General features: G+C 36.3%; 1 protein-coding gene across 1 annotated transcript in view; it reads left to right on the forward strand.

Annotated features, from left to right (window-relative positions):
- Positions 1-25,238, forward strand: part of Nrxn3 (neurexin 3) — a 1,478,337-nt gene that overhangs the window by 699,669 nt on the left and 753,430 nt on the right. Inside the window, exon 13 of the mRNA XM_028777283.1 lies at positions 3,461-3,580. Coding sequence (XP_028633116.1) covers positions 3,461-3,580 — 120 coding nt within the window. The remainder of the gene's footprint in view (positions 1-3,460; positions 3,581-25,238) is intronic.

Genomic DNA, 25,238 nt, shown 5'->3' on the forward strand with positions numbered 1-25,238 from the left:
TGGGAGAGGAATTCGATGTAGAGGATGGATATATTGATCCAAGTCTTCAGCTCGACAAGAGGACTAAACCTGGGTGGTGCATTGCACAGATTGGTGATTATAGTCAGTTACAATGCATTGAGTGCTTTAAAAGTTCCAAATGGAGCAGATTTGAAATCTATTTCTAACCATACAGGAAGTGATCAGCATATGGGGTGGTGGATTAGTTATCCTGAATTAATTGATTAAGTTGTAAATATATAAACAAAGTAACACACTGTGAATCATAAATATGCAAGTGTTATCTGTCCATTAGCAGAAAGAATTCAACAAACGATTTAATTAATAGGTCATGTAGTTGTTAAGTAAAACAGACAGGAAGACCTGATGACTGAAATGGTGATACTGAAAGGGTAGGGGCTTCCTCATAGGGTAGCTTGAACATGCTCTGTTCTGAGCTGAAACTTGAATAATTGATGAGCATGGTATTGAAAATCTGCATGAGGAGTTGTTCACCCTCTGGCTACAATAGGGACAAAAGAGGTTGAGGATCAAGATAGGCTGCAAGTCTGGAACAATAGACCTGGACTGTGAGACAAGGTGTTAGAAACCTCTGGAAAGCCTGATATAACTCAGATTCCTGATCCGGCCTCCAAGCATTAGGGCTACCTGGGGCCTGGAAATGTGCTTGTTTCACTAGCTTTGGGATGTTCACTCACGGCATAAGTCAGTGACAACAGTCTGAATATCAGCATGTTAGAGAGGTGGGAATGGGGCTAATAAACTGTGACCAGTAGACAGCTAGTAGGTAGTATGACAGAGATAGAAGGCAGGAGACTCCTTGAAAGGAGCTCCATGTTTGGTTGTGAAGTGATGTGAAATCATTGAACATTCGGCTGGTTAGTGATAATGCAGCCAGTTATTGAGTGCTACCTGCATGATGTTTACCCTTATGGGATGAGGAACAGCATAGAAGAATTTAGAAATGATCTGTATTTCTCTCTCTGTTTGATTCCTGAGCAACCTTTTAATGGATGCAAAAGACGTACGTCTGTTCTCTTTGCAGACTAAAGTCTTACCTTCTTATTCAGGGTTTAAAAATATGAGACAAATGAAAAGTATGAACCAAGCAGTTAATATGTAAGTACTTTCTTTGAATGCATTTATTCCTAATGCAGAAAGGACCGACCCGAACCACAATCCGTGACTTCTAAAAAGCATGCAGCAATTGGTCTTTTAATAACAAATAGTTAAAAATGGATACATAAAAAATTAGGTGCTAACAAGAGTAGAAGATGGCAGAATGCATAATAAAATGCTAAACTGAACATTATCACATGGAGACATTAATGCTACAGATAATAAGTGTGTGGCCACTAAGAAGGAAAAGAATCCTGCTTGAAGTTATTGGAGAATGCTTGATCTGGGGGTGTTGTGCAGGCTGGTCCTTAAAAATGGCTAAAATATGGCAGTTAAAGGGGAGGAGAATGGCTTTTCCCTAGATTCAGTAACCATGTAAGAAATTGCTGTGTTTTCGCAAAGTTTCTGCCTTTCAAGGGGAAGCCTTCCATGTGTTTCCGATTCTTGAGCACAGTTGAATTACTAGTCCATTGTCTGGTGAGAGCTGTTTGGCAAGGGAGCCCTGTGGATTTCTCAGACACTTTTATCCTTTGAAAGAAGCTGTCCTGATTTCCCATTGTTAATGAAACTTGCAGGACACAATGCTCAAGTTTAAGACCCACTGAGAACATGGCCATGTACCTCCTTTCATCTCCACATGGGGGAACCACATGGCAAATAGGAACTGCAGAAGCCCAGCAGTGGCGCTGTTCCCTCAGTGTTAGTAATTGTCCTGAACTTTCTTATGTCATATTCTAATAGCTTTGTCTCATGAGTGATGGCTTGTTCTGCTTCCACCATTTATGAATAAGTACAAAATGTCTTGCCACCTAGATGGTGAACCCTCTGTAGTACATTATCTCTCTCGAACATCCAGCATGGTCACATTTAGTATTCTGTGCCTGTGTGAAGCTTAGCTTAGAAAATGCAAAAGATGCAGTAATTGCAATAAATATATTTTCTTCACTCTGTCAAGTGCTTTTATGCATTGGTTCGTGACTTATACATTGGCTGGGCCACAGGGCCCATCTCCTTGACAGAGGAACTTGGGGAATCTGGACTTATCCTGAATTTCACACTATTTTTGTTAGCTCAGACATTACTATTTATACCTAACCCAAGGCCAAAGTATAAGGTAAGAATGAAAAGAGAATGATTAAAGATTGGCTTCAGACTAACCAAAAAGAATGATTTTAATGGTAGTCTGTAGGAATGAGATTGCAAAACTTCTATCATGCTCTTTTTTACTCCTGTCTGGTAAACAAATAGATTCCTAGAATGCCTTGAAAGTAGATATACTACCTTATAAATTATGTACATGTACCACTAAATTTAGATAAAATTAGATAAGGTCACAAAAAAATAGAAATAATAATGAAAGAAAATTACCTAGAATTTACTACTTTCTCCTTACAGTCAAAATAATTCTCTTACATCTTCTAGTCTAGAAACACCCCAGGGACAGACACACCTTATCCTGTATATTAAATCTCTAAGTAACAGTGTGCTGCAGTGTGGTAACTTTCAAACTGTGGGCTGCATTAGAATTTTTGAAGGTTGTGCAGATGGATTTCTTTCTCCTCCAAAGTTTCCAGTTCATCAGGTTGAGTGTGGGCCCCAAGAATTTCTAATTCTACCAATAATGACTGTTCTAAAGATTTTACTCTGGGAATCTCTGGTGAAGAGGTAGTCACAGTATTAGTCTCTTTAAAGTAGGCATTAGCATTCTTGAAGAAATATGGGACTTTGGGTAAATTGGTGTATTGCTATAAATCTATGGAGTGGAGTTTATCATAATTATCTATTTGTGCTTCTGGGGGGACTTAATAACATAATTTACATAAATTGCTTAACACCTATAGGACACAGCACACTTGAGCTAATTTTTTCTCCTTCTCCTCCTTTATACTTCTTATCACTGTAGTGTTACAGAACAGACTTAGGGGCTTTTAGTTTTGGAATAAAACATTGTACTTTATTTAATTAGAATTATGGGAATACATATTTTTTACTTTAGCATTATTCAAGGACAAATCCCTGCTCCAAATGAAGTATCCTTTTAGTTGAATGATAGAACATGAAACTTTTATGCAAAGTCTACCTAAAGGAGAACATGTGTTCAGCCCTCTCCCTTTTCTGTGTAATCATTGATAATGTGTGACCAAGTATGTATTTCTGTCATACTTTGTATATACTGAATTCTGTTGCATGTGATGGAGTTGATATTTTTGATGGTTGTGTTTTTGAATGTATCGGGGCATGATGGTGGTAGATTTAGGTGACATCTTAGTTGATTATTTTTTTTAATGTTTGTCCTATTCCTCTTTCTCTCCCCACACCCTCTATTTTTGTGCACTCCCAGGACCCAGTACAACCTGTCAGGAGGATTCATGTGCCAACCAGGGGGTTTGCATGCAGCAGTGGGAAGGTTTCACCTGTGACTGCTCCATGACATCATATTCTGGAAACCAGTGCAATGATCGTGAGTGTACACTTTTTCTACTGGGGATATTTTCAAGTGGTTCTGGGAAATCTTAAAGGGGAATGTAGAAAATAATAATACACATAACTGTCCTTTATATATAAACATTTCTAATTTTATGTATGATACACACACAGAGCATATTTAGTTTATGTTAAGAGTGCCTATGATTACAACTTTGTCCTTTAGTGGTCTAGCAGGTACACTGGTTTAGGTCTAAGAAAGGACTGGTTTCATGGATGTGACCCAGTGATGGTACTGAAGATGTTTCATATCATGAGTATCTATCACTTGTCACCTTGTCACTCTACCTCATTATTGTGGCATTTTCCTAACCATGGCCTATTCAAGATCTTGTCAAAAGAACCTGACTAACCTTAGATGGCCCTTCTGATTATCTGATCTTTCTAAACACAACCGTCACAGTAGACATGAACATTATAATCTAAACTCATTGGAATATTTGGTATAAAACAAGTACAAGTACACAAGGTTACTTGATTAAAGAGTGAAATCATATTGAGGAGTACTCATGGGGGATATATATATATATATATATATATATATATATATATATATATATATCCCATTGTGCCTACTTAGTTTCACCTGATTCCTTATTAATCGGATTTTACCATGAGTGTAGGAATCTCTTGCAATTTCCATTTCAGTTTTGTCTTTAGTATCATAAGGAGAACAAATGAGAATCTGGCAATCTAGAGGAAAATATTATGTGCTAGGATACCTGCAGAAGGGCTTGGCATCAATTGCTTTTCCCGGGTACTTCAGTGTTACTAAGAATCTGGTTTCCATATTTATGATTTAGAAACGCTATTCAACTCTGAAACAGATAGTTATGGGCCGATCCAGTACCAGGAGGAATTGTGCTATCTGCTTTTACTTTTTTTCTCCAATTTGTCTGTGAAAGATGTACTAGGACCCATTTGTTTCCTCTCCCTGGCGGTGTAATGTCTCTTTAACCTCTCAAGTGTATTACCATTGCACATATATCCAACAGCAGGTAGGGAAAATGACCAGGAAGAGACTGCACACAGAAGAGGCAAAAAAGTAAGTTTTTCTAATGATCATCGGTGTGCACAACCTTTCTAAGGTACGTATGGATTTTTCTGTCATTGATTTGTTGCTTTGTCATATGGGTCAAATGTATTCGGATAAAGATTAACAAAGGTTCTTTCTAAATTTCAATGATTTGCTTTTGCTTTTCCCAGAGAAAATTATTTTTGAGTGTAACTTGAGCAGTTTGTTGGTATACAATGAAGCATTTGGACCAGAATTGGTAAAATGTTATTGCTTTTTATGATATAAGTTTCAAACCATGAATACTTGGAGAAATGTATTTTAGATGTTATATTATTAACAACATTCATGCATCTTTTGCTTATAGAAGACATAAGAAAGACTTAAGAAATAGAACTCATTCGTTCTATTTGGCTTACCTTCTTTAGGAGAGTGTACAAGAACTTCTGTTACTGGGCGGTGGTATGTAAATAAGGCACATAGCATTTTTATAACTGAGCTAGTTAAGTACATAGAAGCCAGATGCACTCATTGGATATGACTATGAAGTTGTAACAAAATGCAATCAAATATGTCAAAATACAAGGGTGAATAAAGTATTGCAATGTATATTCCTTCATCTAATGTTTCACATCTGAATTATTTGTAGGATCTTCTCTTTAGAATTAGCATCAGAGCCAGTTTGCTGTGCCTAGAACAGCCTCATTACTTTATCTTATAAACCATTGTTTTCCATATTGAACTTGGCTTTTAGAGTTGTAGTTTGCTATTTTGTTGCATAAATACCCTTGATGTGAAACTTACTCTCTGTTTTTCTCTGCCATTTTTATGTTAATAAATTCATGAAACTTGGTCTATGTGAACAGTAGAGGAGTATCATTGTTTTGTGTCACTAAAAGTCTTCAATAAGCTCATGTATTGCATAAATAAAGCTATAGCTTTGTTGGAGAGGGATCAAAAGAAAAAGAAAGGATAAAATAAGTTAATAAGAAAAGATAGGAAGGGTAAAAAATATAGAGAAGTACTGGAATCAGACCATATATAGAAGAGGATAGAGTCCCTTAATGATTAATTGTTTGGGTAGCCAACATGTTATCAGAACCCTATCTTGACTAAATTAATAAAAATATTCATTACCAATAAAATAAGGCCTTTACTTAATTTTTGGAAAGTGGACATTCTGTACAATTTTCTTTATTGCCTATCTACATATCACCTATTTTTATCTATTATTTATCGTCTATCTATCTATCTATCTATATATCTATCCTCATTATCATCTATATTTCTGTTATCTATGAGTTATCTATCATCTATATATCTTTTTATTCCTGTCTATAATCTATATATAATCTGCCCTATCAATCTATCTATCTATCTATCTATTTATCTATCTATCTATCTACCTACCTATTTACCCATCATCTCCTATGTATCTATCTCAATCTTTCTATTATTTATCTTCCATCTATTATATTTCTTCTATGCATTATCTAGCTTTCTATCATCCATGCATTAATTATATCTTTCTATTATTTATGTATCTTCTATGTATCTATCTATGTATGTATATGTATCATCTCTACATCTATTTATATATCATTTATCCATTCATCCACCTATTTATATACTTAAAATAAATTATATATCTTGCAGTGCTTCTATGATGCTAAGTGAATTGGCTGGATATAAAATCCAATGACAAAAAGCATTTGGTGAAAGGAAAGTTTGAATTTGATCTGTCATTTTCTATAAGCTTTGGTGAAACAGATTGATCCTTAATTAGTGGAAAAGAAATCATGTCAATTTATTACTGTATACCTAAGAATAGCAACTTGATCAGCAGGGAAATGGCTAAGTTTCATATTTTACAAAATAGATATTTAGCTGATAATATCCAAGTGATGTTTAAAGATTTATAGAAAAGTATAAGTGTCTGGGTCTTGGATCATTTATTCTAAAGTTGGTTCTAACACTAATGAGCTCTGCAGATTCATCAAAGTTGTTTTTATTTTCTGTATAATTTTGAGATTCTGGCACATAGATACTGTTTCCTGGAGTATGATGTACATTTAAACCTTTAATCTATCTTTAATCTATGGTTTGATAGAGCAAGTATGGGTGGCTTTCATTTTTATTCCATTATCCTTTGTGTTTCCTTGTTGGGTTGATGAGTGTGGTGGTGTGCATATCAACTCACAAAGATGTGATCATTGTTAAAGTGTGACACATTTTCAGGAGCTTATTACTGTGTGTAAGAGTGACTCCCTTGTGTGGGATAGAAAAAGCAATCATATGATGAGAAACTCAGGTATAATTGATTTACTAACAGCTTCACACAGTTTAAGATATGACCTTCCACTGCTTTATGTAAAGGAAAAATCACAAGGAACTGTTTCTCTGAAGTCAGCCTTTGGGACCATTTTGATAGTATCAGAAGCAATTTTGAGTTAATGAGGGATTTATGGAAAGACACAGACATTTGCTAAGTAACATTCTCTGAAGACAGTCTCTAGCTCCTCTGAAAATGTCAAACCCAAGAGGCTGACTTCTCTCTGTGCGTCAGTACCATTATTTGAGGCCCAACTGATAACACTTCTATATGAGGATACAGTTAAGGAACAGCAAAAGAAATGAAACTTAGTAAAATGGTCTTTTTAATATGATAATTTTTTTGAGAATTTAATACATGCATACAGTGTATTTTGATTATATTCATGCCCAACTGCTTCCTCTAACTCATCCCAAATTCATCTACAAACCCTCCCAACTTTGCACCCTCTTTTAACTTATAGTTTAGTGTGTCTAGTTTGTGCTGCCCATGTGTTTCCTATAGGTTAGACATGGGTCTATCCATTAGCGCATGATTAGAGTATTGCTAATACTCCAGGGGACTGACCCTTAAAGAAAACAGATCGTCTCTCCCCTAACAGCCTGCCTAGCAGCTATCATTGTCAATGGCTTCCCTGCTAGGGGTAGGTGCTTATTAGCCCCTCTTTTCTTCCTGCTAAAACACAGTGGTTCTTACAGAAACATTCTTTTCAGATCATACTATATATATAATTTTAAGCCAGGACCAGGAGCCTGAGAAATTCTAGCATGCTCTCATCATTATATTGTCAGGAGAATCTAGAATCCTTTACCATATTGTATGATAGTACAACTCCCATTGGAAGCTTGCTGTTGACTTCTGTCTTCCACATTGCACAAAATCTATGTTCTCCACACAGCTATATAAATTGTTGTGTCTAGGAACTTCATAAAAAATCTCCTTCAAATATTTTTCCTCTCCCCTTTACTGTGTTCTTACCACGGACCATGTTTGTAACAACATTTGGAGTTGCAGACAATTCTCAGATTTTGTTATTACTTTTGTGCTCTGGAGATGCACATGTAGGGTAACCAAGGCATACAAGCCCTGAGCACACATTGGTTGCCTGGCTTTAGGAATGAGACACTTGTATTGGCTTTGTGGGATAAAAAGAAGGAAATTAATGCGGGGTCTCGAGTACCCTCAGCAGACAGCTCTCCCGTGCTATACTGTTAACTGTATATTGCAGGCTACTTGGTAGAGAAATTGCTGGGTTCACACTGGCATGTGATAATAGATGTTCTTTGAGTTCAACAAATCAATAGTGAGCAGCTGTGGATCGTGCAGATCTTGGAGCGTGAAGCATCTTTTCAGACAGTTTTCTGCAGGAGTGGCTGTTAAGCTGCGCTCCTGGCCATTGATTGGCCTTTTGCTTTTTATTTATTGTGTTGGTCTATTTATTTTTTTTAATGTCAGTTGGTGTATTGATTAAAACTGTTAAAAAAGAAAAAAACACTTCCTATCTAGGTTTTAAAAAAAATCAGCAATATCTACATTATTTACTATGCAAACAAGTGGGTAGATGTATGTATATTAATTTGTCTCTAGGCTTTATATGCATAGATAAGTATCATAGTTGTAAAGTGCATTTATGTGTTTGGTTATATGTTTCCAAGTCTCTGTATTATCCTTTCATCCAGCCAGCCAATAAGCTTTATTTAAGTTTACTTTTAAGACAATTACTTGTTGTCCAGAATATTCTTCATATTTTATTAAGTAGACACTTATTTCCTATTCACAGACACAGTCATGAATAAGACATGGCAGTCTCATGGGGAAGACACATATCAAAGTATTTCAGTAGAAAAGAAATGAGCACTTTATGGTCAGGAATCATAAAGTAGAGTAAAGGCAACTGGGTAGGGGGGGTTAAAACTTCATGAGGAAGTGCAGATACTATTAAGGACATTTCCATTGAAGAATACACCTGAAAAATGTGTAAGTGTCTAGTAGGGAAATATGGTGCAGAAGAGAAGAGCCACAAAGGAAAAGAAGCATTCTATCTGGCAGGTGGGATCAGATGCCTCTCACTGTTTTCAGCAGACATTTTCTTCTCAGAAATGCTTTTCTAAGCATCATATTATTAGGGTTACACATCTTTAAACTGTACTCTTTGATTTACTTGATTACTATTGCATGTTAGATACTTTAAAAATATAAATGGGTATATTGCATTTCCTAATCACTCTTATTAGAACCCACATTGTATTTCTTGATGAAGAATCCCAATTCCCCTTTAATCTATTACTGTGCCTTAGATGTGTAGGACCCGAGTCTTGACTAATGTTATTGAATTATTGATGAGCATTGATCTTGGAAATTTGTTTGTAATACGCTAAAGTCTGAAGATGCCTATTAGTGTGTTTAACTTATTATAAAAGGTACACAGTCATTAACTAATTTGCTTTAGAGTAAAACTGTCACTGTGAAATTTAATTGTTCATTTAGCTTTTTGAAACATTGGTTTAAATAGGAAGACACTAATAATTAGAAACATGGTGGCAGATTTATTATTATACTAATAAGATATTTGACATTAGTTAAGTCCTTATCATATTCTACCCTAGGACATTAATGAAGATGCCTTTATTTCTTTAAATGTCCCAAGTCCCTAAGACTAGGACATCATTTCTAGCCTGTGACACAGAGAAAACTGAAGTCATAGGGAGCAGCTGAATGAATTCTTGAATCCAGACTGCTTGATATAAAAGATCACAGTCTCATTAGCTTTGATTTACTGTGATAATTATTAGAAAATAAAAGCTGAATTGTGCATTTATTATTGGACAAAGGTGTTTAATTCCAAGTGAACACATCTTCATGTTCAACAAAATCATCTATCATGAAGAATTGGCTTTCTTGTAGTTTTATTGTCCTCTGAAATTCTGAACCTTGTAAGAGTTTCTAACTTAACATCTAAGTGAGGCATTTGGAAATAGAATTTCTTAAGTTATTATGGGATGAGAAGAGTTCTCCATATCCCCAGCTATTTATACTCACATTCTCTAGACTAGATGATTTCCGTGTTACCTTACTTATGTGTGTATGCATTTTATGTGTATGAATATCTTCATGACAGAGGTACATGTGCACATCCATGTGGAATCCAGAGGGTGATTATCCTGTGTATTCCTCTACTGTTCTCCACTTTTAAGTTTTTAAGATGGGCTCCTTCATTGAACCTGGAGCTCACAATTTGTTTAGATTGGCTGACCAGGATGTTTAATGGATCCTTGCGTTTCTGCTCACCTGGAGCTAAGATTCTAAGGATGTGCTACCATATCTGGATTGTTATATGGGTATTGGTGATCTGAACTCAGGTCTTCACGTTTTCATTGCAAGCACACTAACAATGGAACCATCTCTTCAGCCCGAACTTACCTTAACTATGAAGCATAGTAGAACAGACACTGATGTGGGTTGGCGAGGTCTGCTGTATTTATACCTTGACACTCTGTATCTATGTTACCTTGGAAAAATTAATTTCTGTATGGCTCCAAGAAACAGGTGTTTACAGGTTCTACCTTAGAAAACTATTATAAATTGAGTCATGTTTGAAGTGTGAGACATGCACATGTAATAATAGCACTCATAGAACTATTATTTAAATTAAAAATTTAAAACACAACACATACAGACATAATTATGTATATAATACACACACACACACACACACACACACACACACACACACACACACACATATATATATAGATATATATATATATATATATATGTACATGCATTTAGTTTATTTGTTTTAAACAAGGATATCATCAGGACTTATTTTCTCAGGTATCAAGACCAGAATTTTCAAATGATTGTCTTTCTGCATATTAAGTAGCTAACAAAGGAAATGTTAGAAAGGCTTAGGAGAACCACAAGGAACCATAAAGATAAGATGTGGAATGTAAGGCAGTTACAAGAGATGCATTCTTGTGTAGACAGCTGCAAAGGTAATACCCAAAGTCACATCTTTGAATCTGTTATTTATTCTTGTTCTCACAGACCTTAAGGTCTTAAGGCAAAGGGAGTTCAGAGAATTCCAGGTCAGCCCAAGAAACTTTTAGATCAAGAACATAAGAATAAATATGCTCAGGAACAGGTCCGGGGATAAAGGTTTTAAATTGTATTCTGTTGTCCATGACAATCACTTTTGTGTATAGTTTACCTTGTATCAGGGGGCGTGGAATGTCCTCATATAAAATGATAACTGATACTAACACAATGCAATATCAGATGGAGCAGGAGTCAGAGTTGCTTATACTTTGAGTATATCATACAGCTCTTCATAAAAATGAGTAGAGATTCAGGCAAAATATTCTTTTTACAAGTTCAAATGACAATTGCATATATAACATAAAGAGAAATACTCCTCATGGTTCAGGGTCTTATAGGTTGTCAGGGTTATTATGAGTTGTTGGAGTTTGTGGCCTCAGTAATTTTATTTCTGTCAGCTCCAGCATGATGTATTTTTTTTCATTTTGTTCAAGTTACTTGTTGGCAGTGTTGACAATGATCTTCCAAAAGCCTGTTTGTTCACAGAAGATAATTTTTATATTGCCTTGTTAGGTACAAGAACAGGTCTCATACAGGTACAATTTTAATGTATCTTTTAAATAGAGACTCATATTCCTACAGTTATTTTTGCATCTAATGGTAAAATGTATGTATACAAATTACTTTGTCTTGTCCTGTACAATAGAGCTACCAAATATAATTTCATTCCATTCTCTCATCTTTCTTCAGTATTCTTTTTTTAAAGTTAGTAAAGTCTTTTTTGATTGAGATGAAATTCATAGTTAGCAAAATGCATGAACCATATATGTATAATACTAATAAGCACATGCATGGAACCAACACCCTAGTTATCTGGGAAGTCTGATCTTCCCAGAGATTTCCCTTGTACCTTTTCCAATTAGTTTGTGTCATTCTACCCACAAGCCTTCAGTCTTTGAATTGGTATCAACGTACATTTTTCTCCTATTTTGAGAAGATGTAATTTGAAGCTTGCAGTCTGTGATCTTTCATATGTGTTTTCTTTAGTTCTGTGTGATCTTTCAGAGTCTCTCCTAACTGTTAGCCATATCTCATCTATAGGAAGGAGCTGGACTCCATCTTAGGACCCCATCTCTACTCTTGTGCATAGAAATATGCTCAGGAAAGTAGGCTGGGATTCACCTTAAAGCTTTGTTTCTTTTCTTTTTGGCAAGCATGTTTGGTCTGATGTCAGGAGGCTCGCAGCACATTATTTTTCCTATTGTCTTTTCCCCGATCCACTGAATCAATTGTTGAGATCCAAGCTACTGTTTTGTTTACTTGCAAGTAGATGCTAAGTTTTATTTTTTTCATTCTGCCTTACTTCATCTTCCTTGGGACAAAGTAGAAATTGGGGAGGGAAATATAACCTGCAATATGCTGTCCTTTAAGCCACAAAACCTCAGAATAATTTCAAGCTTCCCATCAGCACCAGCAGGTGGTGTGGCATGACCTGAGACCCAATGGATTTTTTTATTGGAAAAGACTCTAATTCCAGTTATAGGCATTCTGATATCAAAGAGCCCTCTGCAGCTAAAGCAAATGCTCTAAGAACCTGTACAAAGCAAGTTAAATCCCTGCAAATGTGTCTCCATCCAACGTTTCCCCATTGGAATTTCTGCTCTGATATCCCTAGAGCTTTTTCCTTCCAGTCCTCCAATAATATTTGATTAAGCTCAGTGGGTGCAAGGATGGATTTGGCTTGAGCAACTAGTCATTTTTATTTTTTGTTTTATTTAAATTATGGTTTGTTTTTCTTTTCTATGTTTATGCTGAGGGTCTTTGCCACCTGGTAAATGTCACCTTGCCAAATGAGATTATAAAATGTTTTCAAACAGAGAATTCAGAGACATCAGCAAGTAGATATGTTGTGGTTCCTATGTTTCAGCCATTGATTTCTCTGTTTGATCTCCAGGTGTGAGTCCATACACAGTATCTTCTGCAAGCCTACAACAGAAGAGATTGCACATTGGCAGTGCCTTTTAGTGTTAGTTACAGTTTTCTTTACTAACAAAGTTGTACAGGTCAATTCTCAATAGCCTGGAAAAATATAAATTTAAAAAAGCAATAGTTAAAAATGTATAATTTTTATCAGTTTGATCTTGCTTAGAATGTATACTGTCAAGCACATAATAGATACTCAAAAGCATTTGTTGACTGGATGACTGAGCCTTGTGTCTTTTCAAGGTCAGGGTTGTGCAAAGGTCCTAGTGTTCTTTTTATGAAATAAACTGTGTCTCCACCATGACTGGGTATGTTCTTGCCAGAAGAACTTCATTTAGGCATGCAAGAGTCATAATGAGTGTCTCAATATATAATTTTCTTCTTTGGATGGAAAAATAGAAATGTCAAGATGTTTTTATATTTTCCTCTGGTTTTCCTTCCCTCTCACAGAAAAACCTTTCAGTTCTTAAGCCATTGTACACAGACACATTCATATACAAGTGAAATGATTTTGGGGATAGTAGTTATAGGGACAGGGCTCTTGGAGTACATGTATGGAGAGAACTTCATGGGCCCAAATGTTCTTATTTTTTCTTTCTGTGACACACACTGAGGCTTATTTTCTCTGAAGAGATTGATTCTGATAGTCTAGTCCTCTAGGGATCCACTGAGATCGTGGAACATTTTTATCTAAACAGTGTCAGCTTCTCCTGAGTTTTACATTGAACAAACCAATATGATACAATTCAAGAGGTTAGATGCTCTATAGACTGAAAAACACAGAACATAAAGGCTCGTTGATTCTTGCACACCTTGGCTATAAACATTTTGTGTCTCTACAGGACAATCCATCCAAATCTAGCAAGGCCTTTGTAATAGTACCCAGGATTCTGCATAGAAAATGAGTGTATCTGACTACAAGGTAGCATTCCAGATAATTCACAAGATGCTCTTTGGATTCAATCCCTAGTGAGACCTAATTTTAAAAAACAAATTTCCAAGGTATTCTACTATGAGGAAAGTCAAGTTTACATATATATTCATAAAAATAAGGACCTAGGCAAATATACGTATTGTCAATAATTACCAAATTCCTGTAGAATATTTTTTCTCGGATCTTTCTAATGTAACTTCTCTATCCAAACATCTTTGTGTCTGAGTTTCCCTGCCCACATATGAGAACTTCACATTGGCTTTCAGACAACTTGAAAGACATGTATTTCTACAATTGTACAGATATATGACCATGTGTGTCACACACCAGGTATCTCCCTGCCTTCAAGGATGTTTGGCAGCAAGCCTTATTCTATCTGCATTTTTGATATGTGTGGTATAATTTTATCTTGGGGAAAGGATTTAGGCAGGGAGATGTCAACTGGAATTTATTTGGGCTTAAGCATAAGCCTTCTTTCGTCTCTGCTGACCTACAGTTCCCATTTGGCCTCCCTCTCCTGCCACTCAAGTATATCATAGAGTTAACTATCACATCAGCATCTTGGTTCTAGGGGTGCTAGCCAAGGGGTACTGTGGGACAAAACAGCTCTTAGGAAAATAGCATGTATATAAAAAATGCATTAAAACAAGAGAAGTTAGCCAAATAAACTTTCAGCAGTGTTAATAGCTTCATCCCAATTCCTACACTACACCCCACATATTTCCAACCTCTAATTTCTTTAATTTGCATTTGGATTAATTTAGCATATTTTCTTATTATCTAACACTTAATGAACAATAAACACAACTATAACCAAATTTCACAGCTATTTCTCAGTGTGGGGTAACATTTTGCATTTAGCTATATTTGGTTTCCTAGGTAATCTGTGATTACAGCTATATTTTCTAAAGCTTGTCTCCTGTCACATAGAATAATGTAGTGGTGGATTCTTCATGCCTATTATAACAGAGGAAGGAGAACCCTGCTTTGAAGCGATGACATCGTAAAAACCAACTGGTCAACAAAGGGTGCTTTAGGATGGGTTTCTCTGTGCTGTTCCTTATTGTTGGTCTCCATGCTTTTATTTCTGAAATCCCCCCTGTTTTCTAATTCCTGGTAAATCTTCCCCCAAAACCAATTATGAGTTTTATTGCATTTGTTCAAGAACAGCTAAGGGCCTCCTTGTCAATGTAGGACAGTATCTACACTTGACTTTCAAGGTCTTCTATGATCTTTTATAATAGTCTCATCCCTTTTTAATAATAATAGGCTGTTCTGTCCTCAGGGAAAGCCCGCTTTCTCCTTGTCCTCAGCCATGGTCTGTGGTGACTTTACTCCCCACGGCTTCAGTCTGCCCCCTCCACTGAACCTCAAGCACTCTGCACAAGTCTCCCCTACTCCCTTGAATCCTCTCACTTCTCACAGCCACACTGATCTCTCCTCCTGTATCTACTGCATCCCCCCCCCCACAAATCCATAGCAGTTAGGCTGAGCACCAAAAGGGTATTCATATGAATACAACAGTGAAAAGATGCGACTTGAACCCTGCTTCCTTTCCTGCCTAAAATATGGCCTTTGGCAGGTCACAGGCTCATGATATGTGTTGTTTCCATGTGAACACACTTGGAAATGATAGAAGAAAATCAGAACCTGACCTGTAAACATGGCTTTACAAGGAGGCAGGTGAGCAGCTATATTTCACGTGTAGAATCTATATTAAAGTGCTACCAACAAGTAGCAGTTAGAAATCTGATCAGACCAATCATCATTGTTGTCTGTTACCATAGTCCCTAGAGGCTCAGCTTTCCTACCCTTAACTCCCTATTTTTTCCTCTAATGTTGAGGGTGACTTGTTTGCCGCATTGTGTGAGTGGCAGGCTTACTGGGATTAGGTTATTCAAATAGCACTGATGTTCATAAATTCTAGTTTGAAATTGAGACAGATCCCCAGTGAGCCTGTACAACTTAATAAACAGGTTTTGGAGGATGCTACTTTCTTTTCTGCAATTGTTTCAAATGACTTAATACTTGTATAGTCTTCTATGCACATCCGAAAAGATTCTGGACCTTCAGTTACTTCATATAGGATTTTTGGCCCTTGCTTAGAATATGGAAATATTACTTGCTAGTCAGTCTTTGGCTCTTGTCACTTGTAAGACTGAGGGAACAAAAATCACAGTCCTTGCTAGCTATGTTATTGGCAGATCTTAATACATATTTAACTCTATAGATATTAGCTTGTTAATAAAACCATTATCTTAAAGTCATGAAAATTAAGCCACTTTGACTTCCATAGTGAATTATTGAAGACGGTAATCTTACAGTTAACTTTCCCAGGATGTGAAGGCCAAAGCAAGACCATGTTTAGTGTTCATCCACTTAAGTTTTGAACATGAGATCAGGAAGTGAAATGCCCATAGCTGTATCTCTTAGTCTCTATCTACAGTAAAATTATTCATAAAAAAGAAAAAAATACAGAAAAAACAGAACTATGGGGTTTCTGGCTTATTATCTCTACTTCTTAATGTGATAATTGCTGCTTGCCATAGGAAGATATTTGCATATTTATTCCGGTGGAGTCTAATTGAACAGAAAGCCTTGTCTCAGGGACATTGTTACCTCTGTCTTATCCAGGAACTCTCCATAATGGACTCAGTTGGGAACACTGGAGATGTGACCAAAACTTTAATCATGGTGATTTTGATAATCAGTTCCAATGAATAGAATGCTGCTATCTCTATGGAGCCTAAGAAATTGATAGTATCTGAGGAAGGGAAATATGATTATGATTGCTTAATTGGTGAAGAGGGAATGTGAAAGAGAAATTTCATCCATCTTAAGATCTGGCAATTATAAGAATAACAGTATAATATAGTGCTGCTGTCTAGTTTGTCCTGAGAACTTGAGAATTTAGGTTGAATACGAAGGTGCTGAAGATTTAAATTCATTATAGAGTGTCTTCATATGGGATTGATTTTTCTTTATATGATAAGCTTATTAATTTGATGAAAGTGAGTCTGTTGTTCTTCTGAGCCTTTGTAGAGTAGATGCATAGCATTTATTCTAGTGACAAATATTTGATGCCACATAATACTGCAAATAACTAACAGATCAGTCTTACATGAAATCTTTGTTAGTTTATGAAATATGTATTTTCTTACCATGAATGAAGCCTTGTATAGATTCAACATCCCATAGTGCTTCTAATATAGAATCTCTAGGCAGTCTTCAGTGGAAGATCTTTTTCTTTAACCTTTACCCTTGGTCTTAGAACTTGATTCTATGACCAGTTCATCACTGATATTTGTTCTTCAGAATTGCCTGTCTTTGATGATGTTTTCTAAGACTCTATATAAGTATCTACTGATCTTCATAATGTAAATTACATTGTAGAGCTGACTCAGTAGAATACTAACCTTGCCTAGCGTGTGCAAGGCCATGGATTTAATCCCCAGCAACAGTCTAACACACACACACACACACACACACACACACCCCTCATGTATGCATACACATGCATATGCATGCACACACACAAACACATACACACTCTCTCTCTGAATAATAAATACATTAAAAGATGCTCTCAACAGTCTACACATTTTTCCTTCTCTAGTCCTTCCACCCTTTGTACTGTTTTGATTGATTTCATCTTTTGTGTTATATATATTCCCTATTTTCTGATAACCCAATTTCTTGTAACACTGGAGCCCTAGCAAAGAGAGTTTCCCTTGTTGTTACCACCTCCTAAGTTCTCATCTCTGTTTGCCTTTAGGCACTGCAACACAGCCTTCTATTCCTGTTGTCTTGAATAGTTTCTTTGTCTCCATGTGCCATTTGGAGTTCCTAGTCAGTTATAGGAAGGACACTCTCATAATATTCCATAGCCTTTGTTTTAAGACCTGTTGTACTTACCCAAAGTCAGTTCACCCCCTTATTGATTTGTGGTCACCTGCTTCAAGGCTGAGTGTCATGAATTTGTCACTTTGTATCTTGAATGAGTTTACCTGTGTCCTATTCTAGCCTTTCCTCTAAATTCTGTCCTGTGTTTTTCCTGTTCAACAGTAGTCTTGTTCTCTATTCTTTTCTTTGCTTATCATTTCCCAAGCATGTGTCATCTAATGTGAGCTTTTCTTCATATTTCTTACTGTCAAAATGGAGCTTTATATTTAAGTACCATATATCTTTACATCACAGTAATTAAGATGCTTTAGGAGTTTTCTCTAACAGAGTTTCACTGTAAATCTTCTAGCACATGCTCTCACAAAACTTAACACCTGGAGGAAACAAAACTTTTCCAAATGTGCCAAAAATTTCTGTGGCTGTTGGCCCACCCTTTTGATCAGTTCACCGGTGAATGCTCTGTGGGCCTTGAACTAATGGATTATTAGTGAAGTTTTTAACATGTTTGTTCATAAATCGATTGTTTTTCTAATTTGGGTCAGGACTATGTGATCATTTCAGTTAAAAATTGCCTTAGTATACTGTCAGTCATCAAAACCTTGGCTTCTTTGTTCATTTGTTCAATGAACTAGCTTTCTATGAGGTACTTATCACAAGTGCTGTTATACAGTCAATTCTATAGGGTCAGTAAAACTGATTATTCATCCTTGTGTTGCTGATACTTTACATAAAATCTGGCAAAGTGTGAATGTTAATGCAGTTGTAGTATATATGCAATGTATCTGAAACTTTGATGGCAAGGATTATGTTGGTTACCATGACATAGCTATGACAGAAAAAATGTTTGAGAAAATCAACTTGAAAATAGCAAATGTTCATTTTACCTCATGGTTTCAGAGGGTTTGGACCATGGTCAATTGGCTGTGAAGCTTTGGTAGTATAATGCACAGTACAGACCATGTGATCAGGACAGTGATTCTCAACATGTGACCCCTTTTGGATTAACATGTCAGATATCCTACATATCAGATATTTACATTATGATTCATAACAGTAGCAAAATTAGTCATGAAGTAGTAATAAAATATTTTTATGGTTTCTCTTATGTTAGGAGGAGCATATTAAAGGGAAACCTGAGTACTTAGAAGAAAAAGGGAATTGAAGGAAAGCCTACAGTAAAAATTACAATGCTATATCCTAAAGTTTGTGATAAACTTTTAATTCTTGTACTCAATTGTTCATGGTTTTTTCTAAGCAAATACTTTTTTCTTCTAAAAATGACTTTATATTTAAACATTTCCTCTCCCATTCAAAAATCAAGTCTATCTCAACTTAGCCCACATAACCAGAGTAATATGGGCTATATAATAACTGTATGTATCATTTTTATATACATGAGATTCAATGCATGCATTTCTTTATGCACATCTTTATGTCTGATCTACTCTGCCCAAGCTCATTGTTATGTGGAAGAAACAAAGTCAACAAGAGAGGATGATGGGAAACGCTAGGGATGGCTTGGAGAATAGAACATTTAATTGTAGTCAAGCAAGGAGGAATCACAGCAATGGCACCCTGTTATGAAATCCAGATGAATCTGGAAGCAAACAGTTTCTGAGAGACAGAATTGCCCTACTTTTAAAATGTTGCTGTGATAATATTCTTCCACAAAAGCAACTTAAGGAAGGAAAGATTAATTTAGTTCACAATTCCAGGTTACAGTCTATTACCCTTGGTTAATTGGGGCAGCCAGAACTTGAATCAGTTAGTCACATTACAACAGCAGTCAAGAGCATAGAGCAATGAATTGATGCATAGATTATACTGGTTGGCTCCCCTTCTTTATTTTCCCCAGGATTCCCTTTATAGGGAATAGAACTACCCACAGTGGCTATGCCTTCCATCTTCTTTAAAACAATCAAAATAGTTCCCCAGAGATATGCCCACCAGCAAATCTTGCTCAGACGTTCTTTAATGAGACTCTTTTGTCCGGTGTTTCTACATTGTGTCAAGTTGACATAATTAACCATCACAAGTACTAAGGGAAAATTTTGCACAAGGGTATGAGTTGACCAAGACCTGCCTTAGAATTGCTGACAGTGTGTGAGTGGAAGCTGAGCAAGGAGAGTAAGCCTTGTATAGAATAAACATCACTCATCTACTCAGGACAAAGAGCCATATCCTGGCTCAGTGTTTGAAAGAGTGGATTAAATGAAAGTTTCAAAGAACATTGAGTGAAAGCAGGAAAAGCAATAGGAGGATACTACAGGGAGTAGAACACATGGCAAAAGGGTATTTTGATGCTAGGATTTTGACAGTGAAAGATTTAGGTCTAGTCTCAGCTTAAAAAACAAATCAAACCACACAAAAGCTGATAGTAAAGTCTAATAATCGGTAGAGTGTTTAAAATGTAATAAATCTATTCCATCTATAAACATTAAGATTTAAAGTTTATTATTACTAATTATTACTCCATTTTCCCTTTATATTTGCTTGGATTTATAATTAATAGATTTTATAAATTAAAAAATAATCCACTTATATGCACTAAACATCTTTTTGTGTTACTCAGACAACACATCAATTACATGGCTGGAATTTATGTGTGTTGGACTTAGAGGTATCAAATAATGTTTGCCATATGATTTCTAGTAAAATGAATTGTGAGTTCTCTGATTGAAATATAATTTTAATATCCTTTGCTGCATATGGCTGAGAGAAGTTCATTCCAAATTCATTTTTTTCTCCCTGATGTGAGCTAAGTTCTGCTACTCTTGCCAGGCTCTAGGCAACTATAATGAAGAAATTTCAGGGAGACTTGAGGACCCTTCTTTCAAATACCTGCTCACCTAGAGAGCTTGAGGCATTCAATACTATTACTCCCTGCATCTGTTTGAAATATGTACATTATTTCATCTTTATGGAAACAGATTTTTTGGCCACTTAGAGTGTGTAGATAATCTCTGCTGCAGTGTAAGAAATTTTTAACCTTAAAAAATATTATAGAATTCTAGACCCCCAAAATTTATGTAGCAAAGGCTTAAAGAATGTGTACACTCATTTTGGTTTCTTCCTTCCTACTCCTTCTTCTTTCTTCTCTTCCCTTTGGCTGTTGTTTCCAGTTAGTTGCAAGAATTCCCAAGGCATCAGCACTACATTTTCTTGCACCATGTTCTTATAATTTTGTTAGCACTTGTGCACATTGAAACACAAAGCTCAAGTTCTTTAGTATAGCTCTTGCTCACATTTGACCTGGGTCATCTTTTCTGACAGTTGTTTGTATTGGGCTAAGCTTTCTGGTGGACTGATGCTAATACAGGTCAGTTATGTTACATCCGGGGGATTATTTCCCAGCAGGAAGCCTTGGCATTTCCTTTTGTTAAAGAACAATAGAAGGCAAGATAAAGTGTTTGAAGATTGGATTAAGAGGGATGAATTTATAAATTGTGGTCATCTACTCCCCTGAGAAGGTAGGCATAAGGTAAAGTATGATTTGCTTCTGTGTTAATCCTATGATTTTCTCCTCCCATGGCTTAGAAAGTTGAGGATTTGTCAAGTAGCTAAAGGACAACCCAAGGTTACTTAGATTCTCTGATTTTGTTTAGAAGTTCAGAAAATAAAGCCTACTACTTTTAGATAACTCCGTAAGGAAGTGTGTTTCAATATTTGGAGGGCTTTCAAGAAAAGTTATTTTTCTTTGAGAAATTAAAAACATATTCCTAAGAATCAGTCGGTTATACCTTGTCACTTAAATTAAATTAGTTGTAGTATTTTTTTAAAAAGCATGACTTAATTTTAAAATTATGAGAAAGTTCAAGTATACAGAAACTAAAGAAAATTGTCTTTGCCTTTGTAGTAAGTGTAAATATTTTGCTTCATTTGATCAATACTGCAATTTATAGCTTGCAAATTATATGTAACTATGAACAAATGAATATTTAAGAGCCAGATTCTGCCTCTAGTCTCCTCCCCATCTTTGTTTTCTTTAATGAAAGTCCACATTGTAAGTTAAAGTCTTTTCATTGGTGTTGGTGGTTCAGGGTTAGTTGGATGCTTAACATGGGGGCTTGCTACTTACATGCATGATAAATCCAATTGTCAGTATTGGACAGGAGAGACACCCTCCCATTCCTCGGGAAGTCTATAGAGAGGTGCTTGGATGGATCAGTTATTCAATTTCTAGCTTACAGAACAAGGGTCATCCATCATGATCAAAGAAGAATATTTCATGCCATCTACCTCTGGTGAGGACTGCAATAAATATTCTATCCTCTCCCCTACTTTGTTTCCTACTCTGATTAAAATTCACCTTATAAACAGGTAGGATGGCTTGAGATTATGAAATCAAAACACACAAGAATTATTCAGTGTCTGTTGCTCATTTTCTCCTCTGTGAATAATTTCTGCTGACAGGTGACCAGTGAAGCCATCTGTCTCTTTATTACACAAGTCTGTGGTGGGTCTAGTCTCCTCTGCCCTGGAGTTAAATGGAGGCTTCTTTGACAAGAGAGTAATATAGGCCAGCAAATGTTATGGGATCATAAGACATTCCTATTTCTATGTCTTGTTTTAGAAATATGAAAATAAATATTTTCTTCCTATGATTGAAATGTAAGGTTTTCTTAAAGGTTCAGGTAGATATGTATCATTAATATAACCCGACCATTCTCAGTATTAGGAAGTATGGGAAAACTACCAATGCTTCAGAATTTGTAGTGTCCCTTTCTTTCATTTATTTCTATCCATTCAAATGTTTCATTGGGGGTCTATGTCATAGTAGATTGTTTTATTGTTCATCATAGCCTCTAAATTTGACTAGGAAATGAAATCTTTGAAGTCCTTCAGCTATAGATTTTGACACAATGATTTGGATGCAATGTTCGCCTCTCTTTCTATGTTAGATCAGAGGGAAAAGATTTTAATTTTTTTTGATTGTTTTAAAAAACAACTGCAAAACGAACCAACTATTCATGCACCTATTCCTCACCATTTTGGTCACATCTGCACATCACACATGTTGTCCTTAGAAGAGATTATCCAGTGCCAATTAGAGAAGAACTCAGCCCTAGACTAATATTGTTCTCCAGGTTATTTGTTGATGTTTGCCAAATGACTAAAGGCTTACACAGTCCAAAGAGGGAAGCTGCATTTCCCTTAGTGGAGTTCTATTTTTATGATTCTTGTTCTACCATATGAATATAATCAGGTAGAAATTAGAATGTATTAGCTAAGAAATATAACAAAAACTTATAAGAAACACTTAGGGAAACTTTTCTAAGACTACAGACCATGGTGGACTAATCTATTCTCTCTTGATTCTCTTTATAGTTTTTCATTTGATTATTAACATTACTTCAACAAAGAGAACTGAGATATAATCTTTGAGATAGCAGTTCCAAAAGTCGCAGAGCTAAGAGACAGGGAACTGAAGTGGCAATCCAGCTTTTCCTATTAGAAACTAGTCTCCTTTCTCTATTATATCACCTTGCCATGTGCAAAGATACAAACTAGGATTATAATCACATTTCCACATAGGAATGTGATAGAGTCCAGACATGGCCTAGATGGCCAGACACTCTGGTCACCAAAATGCCTATTTCTATAAGAGGATTCTTGGCAAACAGGAGTATAGACAGATGGTACCCAACCCACATGTCTCTATTTATGTAGAGGCTCCCAGTGTTTGTGTTAGCAGGTTTGGAAGTTAATAAAAGAAATTGTTTGTTCTTTCTTTGTATGCCTGCAATTCATTTTTAGTGTAGATTTAAAAAGGAGAATTTGTAAGATCACTAGATACCAAGCAACTGGTGAGCAAAGCCAAGAGTATTAGGCTTACAAAAGGAAAACTGTGTATATATATTCAAATAAACAAACAAACAAATAAGTGTTTTCCATTTGACCACTAGAGGGTACTGTGGACTCACTGGTCAATTTAATGGCTAGAATTCTTTTTATCTTTTCTTTTCATTTTTCTTTTTCTTTTTTTTCCCTTTTCCTTTTCTTTTCCTCCTTTGCCCCATGTTGGTCAAGGAAAACAGAGGAAATCAGGACTAAGAGAAGTAAACAATGGATATGTTCAATATGACTTTTTCCTCAGTCTTTATAAGCAAAAAAATTAAACACATTTGGAGATTTGCAACATGCTCTTGTCAGTGTCCTTGTTATAAACAATATCCATTTATTTTGGAAAAGAGCACTGATACTTGGAATCAGGTAAGTTCCTGTGATGAGCAGATATTTCAACAGGCAGCACTTACAAAAATGTCTTTCCACCTACAGACAGTGTGTGGGAGATGGGCGGCGTGAATGAGAAATGACTAAAACCACATCCAACTGAGTCTGTCGTTTGAGGTACACAGTGAAGGAAGATTGGTTTTGAGACTGCTCTAGGACACATGCACAACTCAACATGTGCTTTCCTTTTTTAAAAGTCTGATATCAATGAAGACAGAAAAGGCAAGGCATGATGCTGTAATTCCCTTGAATTTGTCCAAAGCAAGAAGCTTCTGTCTGAATGTTACTACAAACTAAGCAAGATTCTGGGCAGGAGGGAGATGATGATGAAAGAATTAGTTGATCCCTCAAGAATTCTCTAACTCCAGGGGTATAACTAGACAGTGGGTTGAGGGACTTTATGAATTGAAATTACAGGTATGGAATAAGCTATTCAAATACTCATCTAATCAGCTATTTTAGTCCCCCAGTGCTTAGCATCAGAGAACAGGGACAGCAGGTAAGTAGATACAGATGTACATGACACATCTAATATTGTACTCGTCATGATCCCTTGACCTCTTGCAACATCCAAATCTCAGCTCTTAGCCTGGGGCTTTAACAAGCCCCAGATGTTAACAACCTGGATATGTGCTGGCATCTAGGTCTGTGGGTCCCTTTGCTGGCACCTTAGAACCGTTTGCAAGCTTGCCACTCTTTTGTCATCTCTACTTCCACTTTATTTGCTCTTCACTTGATGGCTCTTTCCCTTAAAGCTGCTTCTTCAGTTATCAGTGGCTCTAGCTAGTGTGACTTGGAACACTGGGTATGACTGGGATTTCTCAGGCACCATCCTTTCTTGCTGTTGGTGTCAGGATCTTAGGTACTTTGAATCCCTGCACAAGATCACTAGGTGGTTTCTGACAGTTCACATGACAGTGGCAGAACACTGGCATTTGCTGGTTGGATCCAGGCCTGAAGGTGTTACCAGTGATGGGTCTGGGGTTCTAAGGTAGCTTCCCCTTTAGCTTTCAGACAAGCACACTAATGCCTCTGACCCATTTATTTAGTATTGAAATGATGATCGCTGGTTCTTTGCCCTCAGGTTTAGATCTGAGCAGCCAGACGCTGTTCTCAAACAAGGCTGTTTCAAAGAATCCAGTACCAGGTACAGGAAACATAATGAAAGCCACTGGGACTGATCCAATGTAGCTGGA

Source organism: Grammomys surdaster, unplaced genomic scaffold, assembly GCF_004785775.1.
Source record: "Grammomys surdaster isolate TR1022 unplaced genomic scaffold, NIH_TR_1.0 279, whole genome shotgun sequence".
Taxonomy (NCBI): Eukaryota; Metazoa; Chordata; class Mammalia; order Rodentia; family Muridae; genus Grammomys; species Grammomys surdaster.